A 20,466-nucleotide genomic window follows, 5' to 3' on the forward strand; every position below is an offset into this window, starting at 1 on the left:
GGACCTGCGGAACGTCAACGGCTTCCTCCGGAAGGAGAAGTTCAAGATGCTGACTTTGGCTCAGGTCCTAGCTGCCCTGGACCCGGAAGACTGGATGGTAGCGTTGGACTTGGAGGGCGCTTATTTTCTCATCCCCATCCTGCCGGCCCACCGGCGTTAATTGCGGTTCACGGTAGGCCAGGAGCACTTTCAGTTTACCGTGCTCCCCTTCGGCCTTACCAGTGCCCCACGGGTGTTCACGAAGGTGATGGCGGTGGTCGCAGCTCATCTGCGCAGGTTGGGGGTTTCAGTCTTCCCCTACCTCGACGACTGGTTGTTGAAGGCGGGCTCACCCCAGACAGTCGTCAGCCACCTCCAGACTACGGCCGACCTCCTGCATTTGCTGGGGTTCTCCATCAATGTGCCAAAGTCACACCTGTGCCCCTCTCAGAAGCTCCTCTTCATCGGAGCGGTTCTCAACTCGGCGCAGTTTCGGGCTTACCCTCCCGAACAGCGGGTTCGGGATATACGGGCTATGATTCCAATCTTCCAGCCGTTATCCCGAGTCTCGGTCAGGTTGACGCTGTGGCTTCTGGGGCTGATGGCCTCCTGCATCCTTCTGGTGCATCACACCCGGTGGCGGATGCGGGCTCTGCAGTGGGACCTGAAGTTTCAGTGGGCCCAGCATCAGGGCAACCTGTCCGATCATGTCTTGATCTCGGAGGGCACTGCGAGACAACTGCAGTGGTGGCTCACGGACCGCGATTGGGTCAGTGGCAGATCCCTCTCCATGCCCCACCCGGAGCACGTAGTTGTGACGGACGCGTCCCTCCAGGGTTGGGGAGGCCACATGGGAGAGGCGGAGATCAGAGGCCTGTGGTCTCCGGCGGAGTCCCGGCTCCATATCAACCTTTTGGAGCTGCGGGCGATTCGTCTAGCACTGAAGGCATTCCTCCCCTCTGTCCGAGGGAGTGTAGTGCAGGTGTTCACCGACAACACCACCGCCATGTGGTACTGCAACAAACAGGGCGGGGTGGGGTCGTGGACCCTATGCCAGGAGGCTTTGCGCCTCTGGCAGTGGCTGGAACGCCAGGGCGTGACCCTGGTGGTTCAACACCTGGCGGGCTCTCTGAACGCCAGGGCGGACGAACTCAGTCGCCGGTGCATGATGGATCACGAATGGCGTCTGAACTCGGACGTGGCGCAAGGTCTCTTTCAGCAATGGGGAGAGCCTTGGTTAGATCTATTCACCACAGAAGAGAACGCGCAATGTCATCAATTCTGCGCGTTGGAGTTTCCAAGGCGGCACTCGCTCGAGACGCTTTTCGTCGCGAGTGGAGTTGCGGTCTATTGTACCCCTTTCCGCCTATACCACTTCTGCCCAGAGTGCTGAAGAAGATCAGGCGTGACCGGGCCCAGGTCATCCTGGTGGCTCCGGACTGGGCAAGAAGATACTGGTATCCCGAGTAACTCAGCATGTCAGTCGATCCCCCGATTCGTCTGCCTCTTCGGGAGGACCTTCTGTCGCAGCAGCAGGGGACGGTCCTGCACCCGAACCTGTCCAGTCTCCACCTACAAGCTTGGAGATTGAGCGGCGACAGTTGAGGCCATTTGACTTGCCTCCTGAAGTCTGTGATATCATTCTGGCAGCCAGGCGTCCCTCCACAAAGTCGGTATACGCCTGCAGGTGGAACAGATTTGTGGCATGGTGTACAGCAAAGGCTGTGGATCCTCTCTTTGCACCCCTTTCTGAAGTTCTACTCTTCCTTCATTCCCTTGCCCAGTAGGGCTCTGCTCTGGGCACTCTTAAGGGGTACCTTTCTGCTCTTTCCGCTTCCTAAGGCTACCTGATCAGCCTTCCTTATTCAAGTCCATTGTAAATAGATTTCTGAAGGGCATCACACATATGTTCCCTCCTGTTCCCTTTGTGATGCCCCAGTGGGACTTGAATCTTGTACTCACTTATCTAATGTGTGCTCCCTTTTGAGCCGCTCCACAACTGTCCTCTCAGTCTTCTTACCCTGAAGACTGCTTTCCTGGTTGCCATCACCTCTGCCAGGAGAGTGAGTGAGCTCCAGGCTCTTTCCTCTACTCCACCTTTCTTATCTGTTCGTCCAGACAAGGTGGTGTTGCGTACACGACCTTCCTTCTTGCCCAAGGTTGTCACGGCCTTCCACATCGGGCAGTCCATTACTTTGCCCACCTTCTTTCCGCCTGCGCATCCCTCGAAAGAGGAAGTGAGGCTCCACCGTCTGGATCCAAAACGTGCGCTCTCCTATTATCTAGATCGCACACGCCAATTCCGGGTGGATGACCAACTCTTTGTTGGTTACGTGGGCGCGAAGAAGGGAAAGGCAGTACACAAGAGGACCATCTTGCGGTGGATCATCTTGTGTATTCAGGCATGTTACTCCATGGCGAAAAAGGAGCCCCCTGCTGGTTTGCGGGCTCATTCCACTCGGGCCACGGCAACAACAACTGCCCTGGGCCGTAGAGTCCCCCTTACAGGACATTTGCCAGGCAGCCACGTGGGCCTCGCTGCACACGTTCGCAAGACACTACTGCCTGGACAGTCAAGTCCGGAGGGATGGCTTCTTTGGCCGTTCCGTCCTCCAGGACTTTCTGGTGTGATTATTGGTTCGCAGACCCACCACCGGGGTTGGTATTGCTGGGGTATCTATTCTAAGGTAAGGAATCTATCACTAACGTGTCTCTTTCAGATGCACAAGTTACTACTGTAAGAGACATTAGTTAGTGATAGATTCCTTACCGACCCACCCATCCTCCCCGTTCTGCGAACCGATATCTAGGGTTAAGGTCATCCCCTTTCAGGGCCCTAGTTTCATGGCACCAGTGTTGCTTCTATCATGGCTCTGCGTATCTGGCGCGGAAAAGCTGTGTATCAGAACTGACGTCAGCGCGCATGGGCTGCGTCTAAGTACTCTGACGTCATTCCGGCGCTAACGACGCCGACGACGGACGCGGAGCAGCAGACGACGCCTACCGACGCGCAGGGGTATTGCTACGCAAAAGTTTCCGGATCCAGTCTGACGCCTGGGGATATTCTAAGGTAAGGAATCTATCACTAACTAATGTCTCTTACAGATATATCGTTATACAAGTAGTAACTTGTGCTTCTTGGTATTTGTTAATTCATAGTTAAATAATTATTCAATTGTAATTATGTTTTTAATAATTATTAATGGGTGTTTGTAAATGGTGTAGAGTTATTTAAAAATTAAATTATTAATTATTTTAAATACAAAAATTATTTATAAGTATGTTATATTTAACTTCTACGCTTTCCCTACTGTTGTACTCTCTGGAGTAGGAATAGTAATTTTTTCTCCTAAGCTATTTATTTATAAAGTTTTTCATTGGGTCCAATGCTTTCCCTACTGTTGCACTCTCTGGAGTGGGAATAGTAATTTCTACCCCTACGCTATCCAACGCTTTCCCTACTGTTGAACTCCCTGGAGTGGGAATAGTAATTTTTACCCCTAAGCTATCCAATGCTTTCCCTACTGTTGCACTCTCTGAAGTGGGAATAGTAATTTTAAGTTCTACGCTATCCAATGTTTTCATTACTGTAGTTTTTTTGGGACTTTGAATAGTAGTTTTATTTATTTAGCTATTTAATATTTGTTGTATTATTTTAGATAATGTAGTATATAATTCATTTTTTAAATATTGAAAGTATATCTAATTTTTTTAATGTATTCAATATAATTATTTAGTTTTTTTTATTGTTTTATGTCTGTAGATGTATTTGTAATTTAAAATATGTTTTAATAATTAAAATAATTATTTAACATCTTAAGTATATATTTTATGTATATTTTTAATTAATGTTTTATTATGTGTGTATTATGTATTAATTTGAAACATTAGATATTTTTAACTGTTTATAATTATTTACTTTATTTTACACCTTTTTTTACAGAAAAAAATATATATTTAACTGCTATATTTTTGTTTCGATATTTTTGTACTTACAATGTAGATAGGATGTCGATTTTCTTGCCTTCGATATTCCTGCATCGATATTTCTGTAGGTCGATATTTTGTAGGTCGATATTCTGTCAGTGATGCGCTAGTGATTAGGTCACTTCTTTAGGAGATCTAGTTAGTGAGATTGCTTCTACTACTCTTGCGACCCTGAATTTCCTTAAGTTCTCAGGTGAGAGTTTGCTGCCTAAGGTTTGTTGTAACAGTGCATTGACGAAAATGATACAAATAGTAATACAAGAGTTTAAAATATACCTGCACCCCTGATATGTTATTTGCAACATTTTAAAATTCCTCTTTTTTTGTTTATTTTAGATTTTTTTTTAAACCGTTAGGGCATACCTGAACACAGGCTAATCAAAACCACTATCATTATGCATAAAACAGGTTGAAAGCTTAACACCCTAGTCCTACATTTGGGTCCGTGATACATCACCTCATAAATATATCATGTTATCCAGTTCAGTACCCATCCTTTCACATTTGATGCTGAAGGATCCTTTCATTGTTTTAGGATTTGCTTTCTTGTAATAATTAAGGCTCTTAATAGCCACATCATTTGAGAGAAATATGGATCAGAGGTACCCCATAAGTCAAAGAAACCCCAAAAGTCTGAGATCTTTTGTACTTGCAGGATGACTAAAACACAGCTCCTTAAACTGAGTCTGTTCCCTGCAATCTCATTAGATAGGACTTCTTATTCTTGAGTCCGGTCGACATGGCTAACAAAGCACAGATTCAGGCAAATCAAGCATCAGCATTATGTACAAGGGCCTAAGTCTAAAACTAAAATAGCATTTTCACTTCAAAAACACAATATAAATTATATAGCTGATGGAAACCTAAGCTAGCTGCATTGATCCTGTTCCCTGGTAATGGTACATTTATAAGTCCCTTGCATTTCAACGGCATGTTTGCCAGAACAAGTCTTACTAGACTGCTGCTGTTATCTGAATGCCACCTATTGTTAATTTACTTTACACTGGGACGATTGTCTCTAGCCTAAGAGGTCATGTAAAATCCTAAACTTAAATTTCAGTTAACCAAAACACGTCCACCCATATTTGAACAACTTTTAAGATCCTTGCTACAATCCAACATTTCCACACAAGAGCTGTATTTTAATTCGTAATACCTGCATTTCTAAAAGTGAAAGACTTTGCATGCAGTAATTTTGCTTCCCCTGTACATTGTCAGCAATACATCCAAGCCTTAAATATGTGTCTCATAAGAAGGGATACTACTTTAATCTTACAATAATTATCTATTAAAGCAGAGGGCTCATCGTTGTAGAGCGCATAGCCTATTCTAATCACCACCATCAAGATGCTCACGTCATAGTAATCCTTTTTTTATTTTTTTAAGTTTTGGGAAACTTAAACCTTTGGCCTGTATTTTCAGAACAGCTCAAATAGCTGTACCTGTAACTTAATTTCACATGCTTCCCTCATTGCTGCTAGCAGCCATAAGGCATTAAACGCCTACGAAGTCATCAACTTTTGCCAATAAGAATCACCTGTTGCAACATTAGAGTAAATATTTGATTACATTCGATTAGAAAAATTTCTATGTTTTGCGAGCCATAACTATTTCAAATGATCTAAAGTTCATGTCAGTTTAGCAATTTTTGTTGCTGAAATTATCAAAATGTAATTGGAAAAAAACAGCGTTTCTCATGAACTGAGTGATTGAAGCTGCGGCAATTGGAGGCTGTGAAAGTGGATTTATGACCACACAAATACTATTCCCACCAGCATAGATATTAACGTGTTTTTAGAGCACTTGTTATTTTCTGTTCATTTGAAAAGTGGAGTTCTGACGTTTACATTGTGTTATCACACTTTCAGACTGTGGGCATGCATCATGTCAATACCTTCAGATATTTAATATTTTTGCTTTGAAAATTCTTCATAGTGATTGGATTATGAATGATGTAAGTATAGTACTCATTTGCTTATGTTTTATTTTTGTCTCTTTGCTTTGCAAAAATCCTTTTTCTATAGGCTGATGGAATGGATGAAGATGACGATCGTATGTCTTACCTGACAGCGATGGGTGCGGACTACCTAAGCTGCGACAGCCGGTTAGTGAGCGACTTTGAGGACACAGATGGTGAAGGGGGCGCCTACACAGACAATGAACTGGATGAGTTAGTGGATGACCCACTACCACTTTCAGCCATTAGCCGCTCATCTGAGCCTGTTCGATCTGAGGAGGTGAGAAATCTCAAACTTGATCTAAGTGAAAGAAAAAATTAAAGATCACTTTTTTCAATTGCCTTTAACACTATTTTGTCTAAGGAGGTGAGATATCAGAAATTTTAGTTAATGGCAGAGTGAAAAGATTGAATTAGGATGTTTTCATGAATTTACTTAAAAAGAATCACTAATGACTTCAAATAAACCTGTTTTTGTCATTCTGTTTTATTGGTTACGATGCGAAAACTAATTCCTCTCTGAGGGAATAATGTGCATTTAAAAAGTGTGATTTTTGCAATAGGTACTATAAAAGTACCCAGAATGTGTTTGTCACTCATCCAGAATTTGTTAGTTAATAGTTGATAAAAGAAAGCAACAATAAAGGATTTAAAATTGCCTAGGTACCAACTTCTAATATTTTATTAGCTAGGTTTCTGCATCTATCCTTCTAGATGTCCATGAGACATCCTATAGGTTATAATGCAAAATAACAATATTTGTGTATGCGACTGAGAGGAACAGAATTTGCTTAAAAATGTACACACATAATGCAATTTGCAGACTATATAGTATTTGCCTATGCGTTTTCTGCGTATAAGATTTTTAAATTGAACAAACTTAAAACTGAAATTGATGCACTGTTGACCGATTAAACTTGTACTAGCCTTTCAAAACACAATTGAATAGAGAAATGCTAGTTTGAGTTCTTTCACTCACTATATGTGCCGTGAGCTGAATGTACTTCACTCTGAACCCCAAATGGGTTAAGGGTGTGCTATATAAAACAACTTTCTATTAAATAAATAAATCAAGGACCTGAACTTGATGTTAATGTGTCACTTCTTTCATGTGGTGGCACTAAAACAAACTCAGTATAAAATGCCCAGCATCACACTGTGCCAACTATGATCTGAATATAAATTGAAAACACCTTTTAAAGACTGGGAACTTTTCATGTAATTGTCGGCATCATGTTTTTAAATAGTCCTTACGGAAACCCAGCCCAGAACCAAAAGCTCAGATGAGGAGGGCAGGCAGCAGAGAAGTACTTAGAGATCCCAGTCCACCACCATCTTTCAAGCCAGAACCACCAAAGGTGAGTGGGGTTCACTAAGTGTCTGTTCACAAAAAAATGAACGTGTTGATTGCTGTAAGAAACTCTACCACGGTAGCATTTAAATGCATCATTAATAGAAGCTATGGATGATTGTGGTCTCAAACTTCTCAGATCGGATCCCACTCATCTTGGGGGCCATACTCTGGATGCACTGTTGTCAAACAATAAAGATATCTCAAGTCTTGAAGTCCTCCCTCTGATCACTCTGCAGAGAAAAACAAGGTTGTAGACGTCCAGAGAGGCAATGGAGAGTCAAATATGATATATACGAGAGAGAAATTTACAAACACTCTTTAACCAAATATAAAGCTCTATTAGTCACAGAAAAAGCAACTTATTTCTCCTCGCAAATTGAATCCTCTAAAAACTCAGCCAGAGAACTTTATCAAGTTATTTATAAATTAACCAAACAACCTGAACAAAAAAGAGACTGGGTCAATCAGTCTTTCTGCAATGTCAATGCTTCACACCTCAGGGGTAAAGTCAACTACATTTTTTACTCATTTGCTCCCCATGATAACTCTTTGTCAGTCACTGGTCAAGATAAAGTGGACTCTGCTTTCTACATGGATTTTTCTAGTTAAAGCTTTGAGTGTTTTTCACCTGTATCCTCTGCATTTACAAAAGGCCTTATCTTAACTACCAAGTCAGGCTCTACAGATGACCCATGTCCACCTTCAATTATAAAGCTAGTCCCTGACATCATTGCTACGCATCTTTCAGACGTATTTAATAATATGTTTAGAACTGGTTTGTTTCCTTCTCAATGGAAACAAGCCTCAATACTGCTTCTACTTTAAAAAGCCAACTTGGAACCCGAGGACCCAGCCAATTACAGACCCATTTCCAGGCTCCCTTTCCCAGCGAAAATTGTAGAGAAGGTAATGAACATGCAACTAAGTCAGTTAATCAAGGATTCCAACTGCTTGGATCCCACTCAGTTTGGATTCAGATCGAACATAGTACAGAGACTGCTCTGATTAAGGCAACCGATGAGCTCAAATTAATTTTAGACTATGGGGGATCAGCAGCCCTTATCCTGCTGGACTTCTCAACGGCTTTTGCCACGGTTGATCATTCCACCCTCAAACACCGTCTAGAAGCAAATGGAATAAAAAATCTTGCCCTGAAATTACTTTCATCCTTCCTTTCAAACAGGGAAAACACAATTTAGATGCCTTCTCTTCAAGCTCGTTTCGCCCGCCCTGTGGTGCACAGGGCTCCTCGCTCAGTCCAATTCTTTTTAACTTACACGTCACAGACCTAGCCCCTCTGGTTGAATCCTTATAGATGGCAGACAAAGTGCATTCTCCCCCCCCTCCACACTGCATGCTTTACATGGACCCAATTCAACATCAAACTCCGGAGTCGTGCTTGATTTTTCGCAGTGTGCTTGTTTATTAAAATTAAGTTCACAGGTCAATTACATCATTGACCCAACATTCTCTTTATTTATTCGTAAAAATATTCCTTCACAGTATTTAAGAGTAAACTTGCACTTATATACAATATACACACATTTACCGCCCATTCGCCAATGGGCCTTTCATTTGACTTCAGGGTTGCGCCAGCAGGCCACAATCCAGATCACCTGCTCCCTTAACGTTAAACCCCCTTCCGGTCAACAGAGCCGCAGGTGAGGAAAGCGCCCACTTGGGCAACCAGCGGCCTCCGGGGTAGGGCTGAAGAGCCAAGGCCACCAGGAGAGGTCCGACTCCTGAGCGGTCAGCGGACAAAGAGGGGGTCTCTAAGCTGGTCGCGGGCTTTTATGCCTCGCGCCCTACCACTACTTCCGGGGCGCTCCGCCGTCCCTTGTTCCTATTGGTCCTGGAACCGCGTCCACTTCCGGGTCACCTAACCCGGAAGTGGACCTACTCCGGGTCGGCCCTTTGGCTGCCACTAACGACGCCATTCCCCGAGTGGGTTGGCGCCTTGCATAGATGGCAGACAAAGTGCATTCTCCCCCCCCTCCACACTGCATGCTTTACATGGACCCAATTCAACATCAAACTCCGGAGTCGTGCTTGATTTTTCGCAGTGTGCTTGTTTATTAAAATTATCCAGTATTTGGGTGTCTTTCATAGATTCACATGCCTGAATCATTCCCCGTCGCCTAGACGGGAGCCTCCGGTACATAAAAAAGTAATGTCCTAAGGACATACATAGAGAATATAGGCCGAAGGGCCTCCCCTTTGGGGCCTTTCCACGTCCTTATGTAAAAAGGACCGAACTCTCATCGTTAGCCAATCAGCTCCGACCTCCCTCTAGAACCTTCCCGGGAGGAGCCTCAGTCCCTCAGATTTTCTACCGCACGTTGTGCTAGGGAGTCTCCAACCTGAGCTCTTCAGGTTTTCCTTGCTTCGAAGTCTCAAACTTCGCTGGAAGTACACTTTGTACGGGAAGGATACATATCCTATCTTCGACTACAGTCTCACATGTCGGAATCAAATAAGAAAGCTTCGTCCATGGCGGACTCGCAGAAGAAAGCCCTTCTAAGGGCCTGTTCCTCCTGCGGCAAGCAGCGGATTCAAGCGGAGGACAAGCACGATCTGTGCTTATATTGCCTGTACCCTGACCACGTCCCTGACAAGTGTAGGGTGTGTAGAGCCTTCCCAAAGAAGACTGTTAAGGAAAGAGAGGCTCGCCTTCTCGAATGGCTCGACAGGCTTAAGGTCCGAGACACTCTGGAATCTTCCGAGGGTAGTGTCTCCGTGACCTCCAAAGTCTCCAAGAAGAGACCCAGGGTGCAGTCCCCTGGAGAGACAGACACTCCTCCTAAGAAGGCGCACAGGAAACCTTCGGAGGCACGTTCCACCACCTCCTCCGTGTCTGTTAAGGATGGCCAGAGGTTCAAGAAGCCCGCTCCATCTACTAAGCGGACCACCTCGGTCACGACCACTGTGTCGACCACTACGGCCTCATCGCCCTCCGCGACGGCCACAACGACCACCACTGCGTCCTCAGGCGCACCGGTCTCCTCGACCATTCCTCTGAAACCTTCGTCCAGTACGAATACAGGACCTTCGCAACTGGCTGCGTCTTCGTCACCTAAGAGGTCTAAATCTACAGGTACGCCTTCGCCGAAAACATCTCATACCGAAGGATCGTCACCTAAACGGTCGAGGTCAAGTTCAAAAGGTCCGCCTTCAACCAAGAAATCTCAAGTCGAAGGCCCTACCACCAGTAAGACGGCGAATCTCTTATCCCCGCAAAATTTGATGCCATCGGCCCTAACGGAGGTGCTCAAGTCACCAACACACACGGCGGGCGCGCCATCTTCACGCACGTCGTCGGAAGAGACCCCGGCGCCATCTTGGAAAGAATCGAGATTGGTCGAAGTCTCTATTCACTCGATTCCAACGCCCTCGGTTCACCCAACGGTGGATTTGGCACCCGAGCTAGAACAGGAGACACTCCAGAGTGAGGAGTCCGACGAGGAACAGGAGGTTCACGAGGAACACCAGGACGTCCACGAAATCCGGGACGAAGTTATGTATCAGGGGCGCTCCCTGAACGTCGACACGGTGAACACCCCGATGATCTGTTTGCCACTGTCTCTGGTCAACGATTTGAAATCCCTGGTGCAGGACTATAAACAACGGTTCCCGGACGCCGACAGCGGTACCCAGGTGCCGGTCACCCAAGCGCAACCATCGGCCTCGCAACCTTCCGCTCCCCAGGCCCGTCCTCGGAACCAACCCCAGCCTCGCACTCGGCCGCAAACTCAGGCGGAGGACTCATCGGAAAGCGAGGAGGAGGAGACGGACTTAGAGGAAGGCGAGGTGCAAGACGTCGCCTCGGACCACAGAGACGACGATGCCGATGCTGCGTCATCACACCATTCGTCTACCCCGGCATCCCCGCGACCGCGCCACTCTGAGGCGGCGGACGTGGGAGGTTTCCACAAACTAGTGGACAGGGCTGCAAGGAGGTTTCACATGGCAGTGGAATCCACGGAAACGGAATGCTTCCTCCATGATTTCAAGGAACACAGCCAGAAATTGACCAAGTCTATTCCACTTATAGACTTTCTGTGGGAACAGGGCAAGAAACTGATGCTTACGCCTGCTTCGGTGCCTGCGGTGGTTCCGCGCCTAGACAAGAAATATAGGGCCCCGATCACCGCACCTGCCTGCCTGACCGGCCACCCCAAACCGGACTCGGTTGTGAGTCAGACGGCCCAAAAACAATCCCGCAACCCCTCCTCGCCGCTGTCCGCGCCCCCTGACAAGGAAGGAAGGAAGCTGGACACCATAGGCAAACGGTTCTCTACCACGTCCGCCATGACCATCAAGGTGGCGAATTCCATCGCCCTCCTTGGCCGCTACAACCGCCAGCTATGGGAAGACATAGCCCCCTATCTACAAGGTCTGCCAGCCGCGGTCCAGGACGAGGTGAAAGCTCTTCTAGCGGAAGGACGGAACTCCGCGGCAGAAATCATCGACTGCGCCATCGACGCAGCCATGACGGGATTCCGCCAGTTGGCCGGGGCTGCCGTGCTCCGCCGCCAAGGCTGGCTCAAAGCAACGTCCTTTCGGCAGGAGGTCCAATCTAAGGTGCTGGACATGCCGTTCGATGGTCAATTCCTCTTTGGGGAGAAGATAGACGAAGCACTCCAGGCCATCAAGAAAGACACCGATACGGCGAGGGCTCTGGGCTCCCTCCAGTCCTGGAACCAATCCTTTCGGGGGGGCCGCTCCAGAGGTCAGTACTCCTACAGAGGTTCCTACCAAAATCGGTCGTCTTATTCCTACGGCAACAGGAACCAGCCCCAGCACAAACAACAGTCCCGACAGTCGTCCTATGGGAGGTCGTCCTTCAGAGGCAAATCCGCCAAGAAGGGCACTGGCGGCCGCCAGTGACCATTTACTCCAGCCAGTCCCACCACCGTCTCAATCCTTTCGAATTGGGGGAAAACTGACCCACTTCCTCAAATTGGCAAAAAATCACTACGGATCGGTGGGTACTACAAATAATTCAATTTGGACATTCCCTCGAATTGGTCAACACCCCTCCCAACACTCCTCCGCTGAAGCGTGCTCACAAACACCTGCACCTCCTTCTCCAGGAAGTATCCGCCATGTTGGTCAAAGGAGCCATCGAAAGAGTCCCAAAGTCCCAGAAGGGGAAGGGTTTTTATTCCCACTTCTTCCTAGTCCAACAGAAAGGGGACAAGTGGAGGCCGATCTTAGACCTCCGGGCGCTCAACGCCTTCCTGCGGAGTCAATCCTTCAGGATGGTCACAATCCAGGAGATCCTGGGAGCACTGGAAAGAGGAGACTCGATGGTCTCCCTGGACTTACAGGACGCCTACTACCATATCCCCATCCTCGTAAGGCACAGGAAGTACCTACGGTTCGAAATAGCGGGCAGACATTACCAGTTCAAGGTTTTGCCATTCGGCCTCAAATCTGCGCCACGTATCTTCACGAAGTGCTTGGCGCCAGTGGCAGCCTTCCTGCGGCAAAGGGGTCACCAGGTGTTCCCCTACCTGGACGACTGGCTGGTGAAGGCGCCTTCCCCGGAAGGCGCGACGGCTTCATCCAACGCCTGCAGCGCTCTTTTTCAACAGCTGGGTCTGACGATCAACCTCAAAAAATCCTGCACTACCCCATCAACGAGGATCACCTTCCTAGGGGCTACCCTGGACACGAAGCGCGCGAAGGCTTTCCCCTCAGAGGACAGGACCAACAAAATACTGTCCCTGGCCGCGGCGGTGGCCAAGAAGCCTCGCATCAAGGTACGGACATTCACCTCCTTGCTAGGGATGATGTCTTCATGCATTCTCCTCATACCACACTGCAGGCTCCGCATGCGTCCCCTGCAGGAGGCGCTGGCGAGACAATGGAAACAGAGTTCCGGCTCCTTCGAGGACATTATCACGATCACACCGGCCATCACAAAGGCCCTTCTGTGGTGGAGAAACCGAACGCACCTGACGGCCGGCTTGCAGTTCCTCCTGCCACCGGCACCACTGGTCATCACGACAGACGCCTCACTGGAAGGCTGGGGAGCAGTACTGTTGGACCTTCGAGTCAGCGGAAAATGGGACGCCCAGGAGAAACAACTACACATCAACCTACTGGAACTGAGAGCAGTGTATCTGGCTCTGCAGGCCTTCCTGCCACGTATCGGCACTTCCCCGGTGCTCGTCAAAACAGACAACACCACGACGATGCACTACCTGAACAAACAAGGGGGAACGCGATCTCTCTCTCTCTCACGAGAATCGCAAAAAATCTGGAACTGGTTGGTGGCGCACGGGCTCTCCCTCAAAGCGGAGTACGTTCCCGGGAAGGACAACACTATCGCGGACGCCCTCAGCAGACAGACCTCTCTCTCCCACGAATGGGAGCTGAACGGCGACACGGTAGCCCACGTCTTCTCGCAATGGGGGACCCCGAGGATCGATCTCTTCGCGACGGCAGGGAACGCCAAATGCCAAAGCTACGCAAGCTGGCATCCCCAACGGGGGTCGCTGGGAAATGCTTTTTCCATCGGCTGGTTCAGCGTGTTTGCGTACGCTTTTCCTCCGTTCCCGATGATACCGAGGCTCCTCCGGAAGATGAAGACGGAACCGTGCACCCTGATACTGATTGCTCCGTACTGGCCGAGACAACATTGGTTCTCGGACCTGCTTCGCCTGTCCATCAGGCCCCCGATTCACCTGCGACAACACCCGAACCTCTTAACGATGTCCGGAGGCCAGGTACACCACCCGAACCTCCGTTCGCTCAACTTATCGGCCTGGCTCCTGAGCACCGAGAGTTCGGAGACCTAGAGATCCCGCAGGACTGCAGGGCAGTACTAGCCAAAGCGAGGGCGGGCAGCACGAACAAGACCTACTCGCTGAAGTGGAAGAGGTTCTGCCTGTGGTGTTCGGAACACGACTTACACCCCCTCCGGGTCACCCCGGTACAGCTGCTACCGTACCTCCTCCACCTGGCTCAATCGGGGCTGGCTCACGCCTCCATTAAGGTTCATCTGGCTGCGATTTCTAGATTCACCAGGACCCCATCTGGACCCTCCCTATGGTCCAGTCGACTGATAAAGCAATTTCTGAAAGGGCTCTACAGATCCTTTCCGAGGCCTCGGAAAGTCCCTCCAACCTGGCAGTTGAACTTGGTGCTCAACCAACTCATGAAACACCCATTCGAGCCCATACACCGGGCCTCACTCAAACATCTTTCCTGGAAAACGGCACTCCTGCTAGCCCTGACGTCAGCCAGACGGGTCAGCGAACTTCAGGCGCTGTCTATTCAGGAACCGTATCTCCAATTCAGGCACGACCGAGTGGTACTCAGGCCCAACCCTAAATTCATTCCTAAGGTGCCGTCGGACTTTCATCTGAACGAACCAATTGTCCTCAAGTCGTTCTTTGCGGACCCTTCCACAGCAGCGGAAAGGGCGCTGCATTCCTTGGACCTTAAAAGGTGTCTCAAATTCTACTTGGACAGGACCAAAGACGTCAGGAAGTCTTCTCAACTCTTTGTAGCCTACAGCAACCCGCGCATGGGGTTGCCCTTGACGAAACAGAGCATCTCCCGCTGGATTTCTTCAGCGATTGCTTTCTGCCATGATCAGGCCGGACGGCCTTTGACGGACCGAGTGGCTGCCCACTCTACCAGAGCGATGTCAACGTCAGCGGCGCTCTTCGCTGGAGTGACGATCCTGGACATCTGCCGAGCGGCGACCTGGAAGTCCCCGCACACCTTTTCCAGGCACTACTGCCTGGACATCGAACTGCAGAAGGACGCTGCAGTGGGACAAGCGGTGCTGCGCCATCTCTTCCAATAAGGTGAGCCTTACCTCGTCCCGCCATCCAGGTATGCACATTCTTCATGGTCTTTGTTTATCTCTGCTATATGCATGACTGTATATTACCATGTTTCTCTCACATTGTCTGTGATTTATACAGGCCTGCTGGTTGTGGGAATGTGCTTTACCACTATGCATGTATAACTGCTAACTACTCTGATTCAGGCATGTGAATCTATGAAAGACACCCAAATACTGGATAAGAAATGCGTTACTTACCTGTAACAGCAGTTATCCAGTATTGGTGTCTTTCATAGATTCACATGCACCCCTCCCGCCTCCCCGGTAAGGACTCACGTACCTCTATGTCTACATTGCGACACCCTATCTGGGTGCGTACAAAAATCTGAGGGACTGAGGCTCCTCCCGGGAAGGTTCTAGAGGGAGGTCGGAGCTGATTGGCTAACGATGAGAGTTCGGTCCTTTTTACATAAGGACGTGGAAAGGCCCCAAAGGGGAGGCCCTTCGGCCTATATTCTCTATGTATGTCCTCAGGACATTACTTTTTTATGTACCGGAGGCTCCCGTCTCGGCGACGGGGAATGATTCAGGCATGTGAATCTATGAAAGACACCAATACTGGATAACTGCTGTTACAGGTAAGTAACGCATTTCTTAAGTTCACAGGTCAATTACATCATTGACCCAACATTCTCTTTATTTATTCGTAAAAATATTCCTTCACAGTATTTAAGAGTAAACTTGCACTTATATACAATATACACACATTTACCGCCCATTCGCCAATGGGCCTTTCATTTGACTTCAGGGTTGCGCCAGCAGGCCACGATCCAGATCACCTGCTCCCTTAACGTTAAACCCCCTTCCGGTCAACAGAGCCGCAGGTGAGGAAAGCGCCCACTTGGGCAACCAGCGGCCTCCGGGGTAGGGCTGAAGAGCCAAGGCCACCAGCAGGTCAGCCCCAAGTCTCCCGCCAGCCCAGAGTCCATAATGATTTATCAAACCTGTTCAGAGTTAAAAACTGTCACTGGACAAGAAGTTCCCGTGGTATTCTTGTCCGGAACCCCGCCACAGGGCGAGGAGCTTACTGGCGGACTCGACCTCCCCCCCCTGCGCTCAAGGGCTTCGGAGATGGCCCCTAGGACTGTTTCTATAAATATCTCAATACCCGCCTCCGACAGGTGCACTCCGTCCTCCGCGTATAACTCCGGCCTGTCTGTCTGTATCAACTTGTGACGAATAGCTTTTATACTAGATTTCTGTAGGATTTCCGCCACCGACTGGTTCAACCTTTTAATAGATCTGTTCACTGCTTTCATAGGTGCGCCCCGTGCCCACACGAGCCTCGGAATGACTTCCGACCATAGTACTATGGCTTCTGGAAAAATGCTTTTGACTGCTGCTAAAGTAGAGAACAGGGACTCCTTCACTTCTCTCCTTCCCCCCGGAATCATATCGTTGCCTCCACAGTGCAACACGAATACGTCCGGGAAAGGCATGCCTCTAGCCAAAGCCGTTTTAACATCCCTCGGGACGTCCGCTAGGCGCTGCCCGCCTATCCCCACCCAATGATGGTCACAACCTCGCATCATGGTCACCCTGTCCCTGAGTGTCTTTTCGAAGTGCGCCCCGGCCCTGCGAATGAAGGAGTGGCCGCACCAACAGATTTGGGTTCTCTTAGGGGAGGTACCTAAAGTAAACATGAAGAGATACAGTAAGACCGAGTCCAAACGAAGGGGACAGAAAGCGAATGATACCAATTTGTTAGACTAATTGCGGGCGGACATAACGTTCATAACATGCTGATTTCCAGCGACCCAATCTCTTGATTACCTGTTCGGGTAGACCCAAGCCCGCAGCCGTTGTCGCTGCTCCAATTCGGAACGAATGAGATGTAAAATCGGCCGGATCAACCCCGATCCTTGCCAGGGTCATTTTTACTACTCGTGTGAACTGGAACCTGGTAAGGGGTAACCCACTCTCGTGAATCAACAATCTATCATCCGCACCCTGGGGCCTGACTTGGAGGAATACCCTCAGCAAATTGACTGGACAGAAGGGCTCTCCCTCTACTCTACCTAGTTGTAACCAGGTCCCTTTACCTAAGGGGTCCGTCTTCGATCTCCGCACTCTAAGACTCAGGACACCTTTGGACTCAATTAAATCTGAGCACCTTAGACCCCCTTCCCTACCCGTCCTGGACGCCGGGAGTAATTCTGAGATTCGTAACGCCCCGCAAAAGGCTAAGGTATAAGCCACCCGGAATAGTTGCGTCTCATACTGGGAAAAACAAACGAGCGGTAGAGCCTCTAAGATTTTAATCAATTTCCCTACGTCTATCGGTCTCCTGGAATCTTTCTCCCCAGGTGTCAAGCGCTCCCAACCTCTCATTGCCCTTCTAACCCTCTGGTCCTTGGTCGGATCAGACACCCCCTGTAGCCCTGCATAAAATGCTAACGCCGACAACTGTCTTTTCATGAATGCTACCGACTTCTCCTTCTCTTTTTGCTGTACAATGAAGCCTAATACGCTCTGAGGGGCAAAGATGTCCGCTACACCCACACCCCTCAGGTATGCCATATAACAATCCCATGACTTTTGATACATACTCTTAGTCTTGGGGGCCAGGGATGCAGATATCAACTCGGCAGCTGTGGGGCACCAAACTTCCATAGCTCCGCTGGGAAGGCTGACATTGACGTCTCCGCTTGGGGCCAATGCTCCCGGAATTCTGTTAACTTAAAACGAGACAATGCATCAGCCGCTTTGTTTTCTACGCCTGGGACATGTTTAGCAGTGAATTGGACATTATAGCTCAGGCACTGCAAAACTAACTCTTTCAACAGCCTGAGTACCCAAGTACAGGTCGCCCTCTGGTTATTAATTACCATGACTACAGACATGTTGTCCGACCAGAATACTATACTCTTGTTTGCCAGCAAATCCCCCCACAAGTGCAAGGCTACCACTATGGGGAACAACTCAAGGAAGGAAATGTTAGTAGTCAGGCCTCGCTCTAACCAGTCGTCTGGCCAGGGCTGCATGCACCATTTTCGGCCGAATATAGCTCCGAAGCCAATACTCCCTGCAGCATCAGTGAAAAGTTCAAGCTCCGTATTAGAGGAGCAAGCTGCTCGCCACAACACCGTGCCATTGAAATCTTGCAAAAAACTTCTCCAAATCAGAAGATCCCCTCTTACCTCGGCTGAAAGCCTCACCCTGTGGTGTTTAGCCCGCAGCCCGGACATTGCCCTCGCTATACTCCTGGAGAAGGCCCTGCCCATTGGTATGACCCGCAGAGCAAAGTTCAGTTGGCCCAAAAGAACTTGCAGCTGATGTAAGGTTACCTTCTTTGCTCCCAGGCAGCTATCAATAGCGGCCTTAAAGGCATCCACCTTAGCCTCTGGCAACCTGCACACCCCTGCCGTTGTATCAATTTCTATGCCCAGGAAGGTCAAACACGTGGTCGGGCCTTCGGTTTTTTCCGCAGCCAGAGGTACCCCAAGAGCCTCAGCCAAGCGCTGGAAGCCCAGAAGGGCCTTCCTGCACGACTGGGAACCTTCGGGACCCATGAACAGAAAATCATCCAGGTAGTGGACTACTGAATGTGACTTGTCCGATGTCAGAAACTGCTCCACCGCCCATTCCAGGAACCTTGCAAAAGTCTCAAACTGCACAGGCAATAGAACACCCCATAGGCATGCATAAATCTACAAAGTAGCTACCATCAAATGTGAAGCCCAAGAACCTGGTATCTTCGGGGTGAACAGGCAATAGCCTAAAAGCCGATTCAATATCCGCTTTCGCCATTAATGCTCCTTCCCCGAATGCCTGCAATTTCTCAATAGCCGTATCAAACTTGGTATACCTCACCGTGCAAAGGTCTGGGTCTAGCTTATCGTTGACCGATAGCCCTGGAGGACTTGATAGATTATGAATCAGACGGTATTTACCTTCCTCTTTTTTCGGAACTAAACCCAACGGGGAGCAAACCAGATTATGGGTAGGTGGCTCTTTGAAAGGACCCCCAACCCGTCCCAATGATACCTCCTTCATGATTTTTTCTCGCGCTGCCTCCATATTTCGTAACACTGAGCTTTGGTTACGGGGCGGGACATTGGTAGGGAGGGCTGAAGACGGGATACGGAAGCCAACAGTAAAACCATGGAGTAGAAATTGAGCCTCCACGAGGTTATCGTATTTACTGAGGAGGTGAGTCAGGACATGCTGTTTAATGGGAGTTGGTAGCTTTGTCGGGAGTTTTAGTTGGTTTTCCCTTTGGGGCGACGTTGTTGGACTGTTCCTTGGGGTTACCGGTTTTCTTAAAACACCTAACCTCGGGATGAGAGGTCCCACCGCAATAGGAACAGCAGTGCTTGAATCTACATGAGACCCCCCTGGTACACTCATTTCTATTAAACTGCCAGCAGGCCTGTTTTTTCTCACCGACACCTTTGTCAATCCGAAAGGACTGATTCTGAGTAGAGGGAGCAGGGGTAGGCGTTGAAGGGGCGGAATAGAACACTGTGTGCCACAAATTGATCTCCCGCTGGTCCCATGCTATGCCCGGGTGAACTGCTTTCATCTGTCTAAACATTTTATCATACTTCAACCACCCCTGGCCCGGAAACTCTGTTGCCGCGCCATGAATCAGGGATATATAGCTCATCATTTGTGGACCTAGCATCGGATACTTTTCTAACATAACAGCGGCATATATCGCAAATCCCGTGATCCAATTCTTCATGGACCACTCCACCCACGATTTCTTTTGGTTGTAATCCCCTTCTTTCCCGCCTTTGGGCTTTCCCGCCGCCACCCCTGCATTGATAAGGTCAAACACTTCTACATATTCACCTCTGAGTATTCTTTCCTTCATGTCCGCTGGCACGTGCCACGTGATCCCCGCGGACGGCGATAAGGTCATTGAGGACGAACCGAACATTAACGGGCTGAATGCTAGCAAAGGGTGACCTGTTTGTTGCCCCCCGGCCCCCCCTTGCATCTGGCCATTAGAGGGACCAGCCACATCAACCACGGTGTTCGCCATTGAGCCCTGTGCTAGGCCCCCCGAACTAGAGTAAGCATTCATCACTAAGGGGGACCCGTTTGTCGGGTAGGCCATGGCAGGAAGCATCGAGCTTATGGGACCGTTACCTATCGCTTGACCGTGCGACCCATATAATTGCATCCCTGGTAACTGGGCGACCCCCCCGGGCTGGACCCAAACTTGAGACACTCCGCTACCCGGTTGGGCCACCACAGGCGGTAACATACCTTGCGGACCGGACCCCCCCACAGAAGTGACGGGGAACCCTCCTATATGCGTGGGCCTAGTCGCTTCGTGCTGCCCTTCGGTATCATCTACGTCTTTATCTGTACCTG

General features: G+C 49.0%; 1 protein-coding gene across 3 annotated transcripts in view; it reads left to right on the plus strand.

Moving 5' to 3' along the window:
* The window catches only part of LOC147727192 (tight junction protein 2-like), a 595,437-nt gene that overhangs the window by 480,458 nt on the left and 94,513 nt on the right, over positions 1–20,466 (plus strand). For all 3 annotated transcript variants that reach the window (XM_086961242.1, XM_086961240.1, XM_086961241.1), the window contains 2 exons: positions 5,991–6,203; positions 7,171–7,281. In XM_086961242.1, coding sequence (XP_086817368.1) covers positions 5,991–6,203; positions 7,171–7,281 — 324 coding nt within the window. The remainder of the gene's footprint in view (positions 1–5,990; positions 6,204–7,170; positions 7,282–20,466) is intronic.

This window comes from Lissotriton vulgaris, chromosome 3_1 (assembly GCF_964263255.1).
Source record: "Lissotriton vulgaris chromosome 3_1, aLisVul1.2, whole genome shotgun sequence".
NCBI lineage: Eukaryota > Metazoa > Chordata > Amphibia > Caudata > Salamandridae > Lissotriton > Lissotriton vulgaris.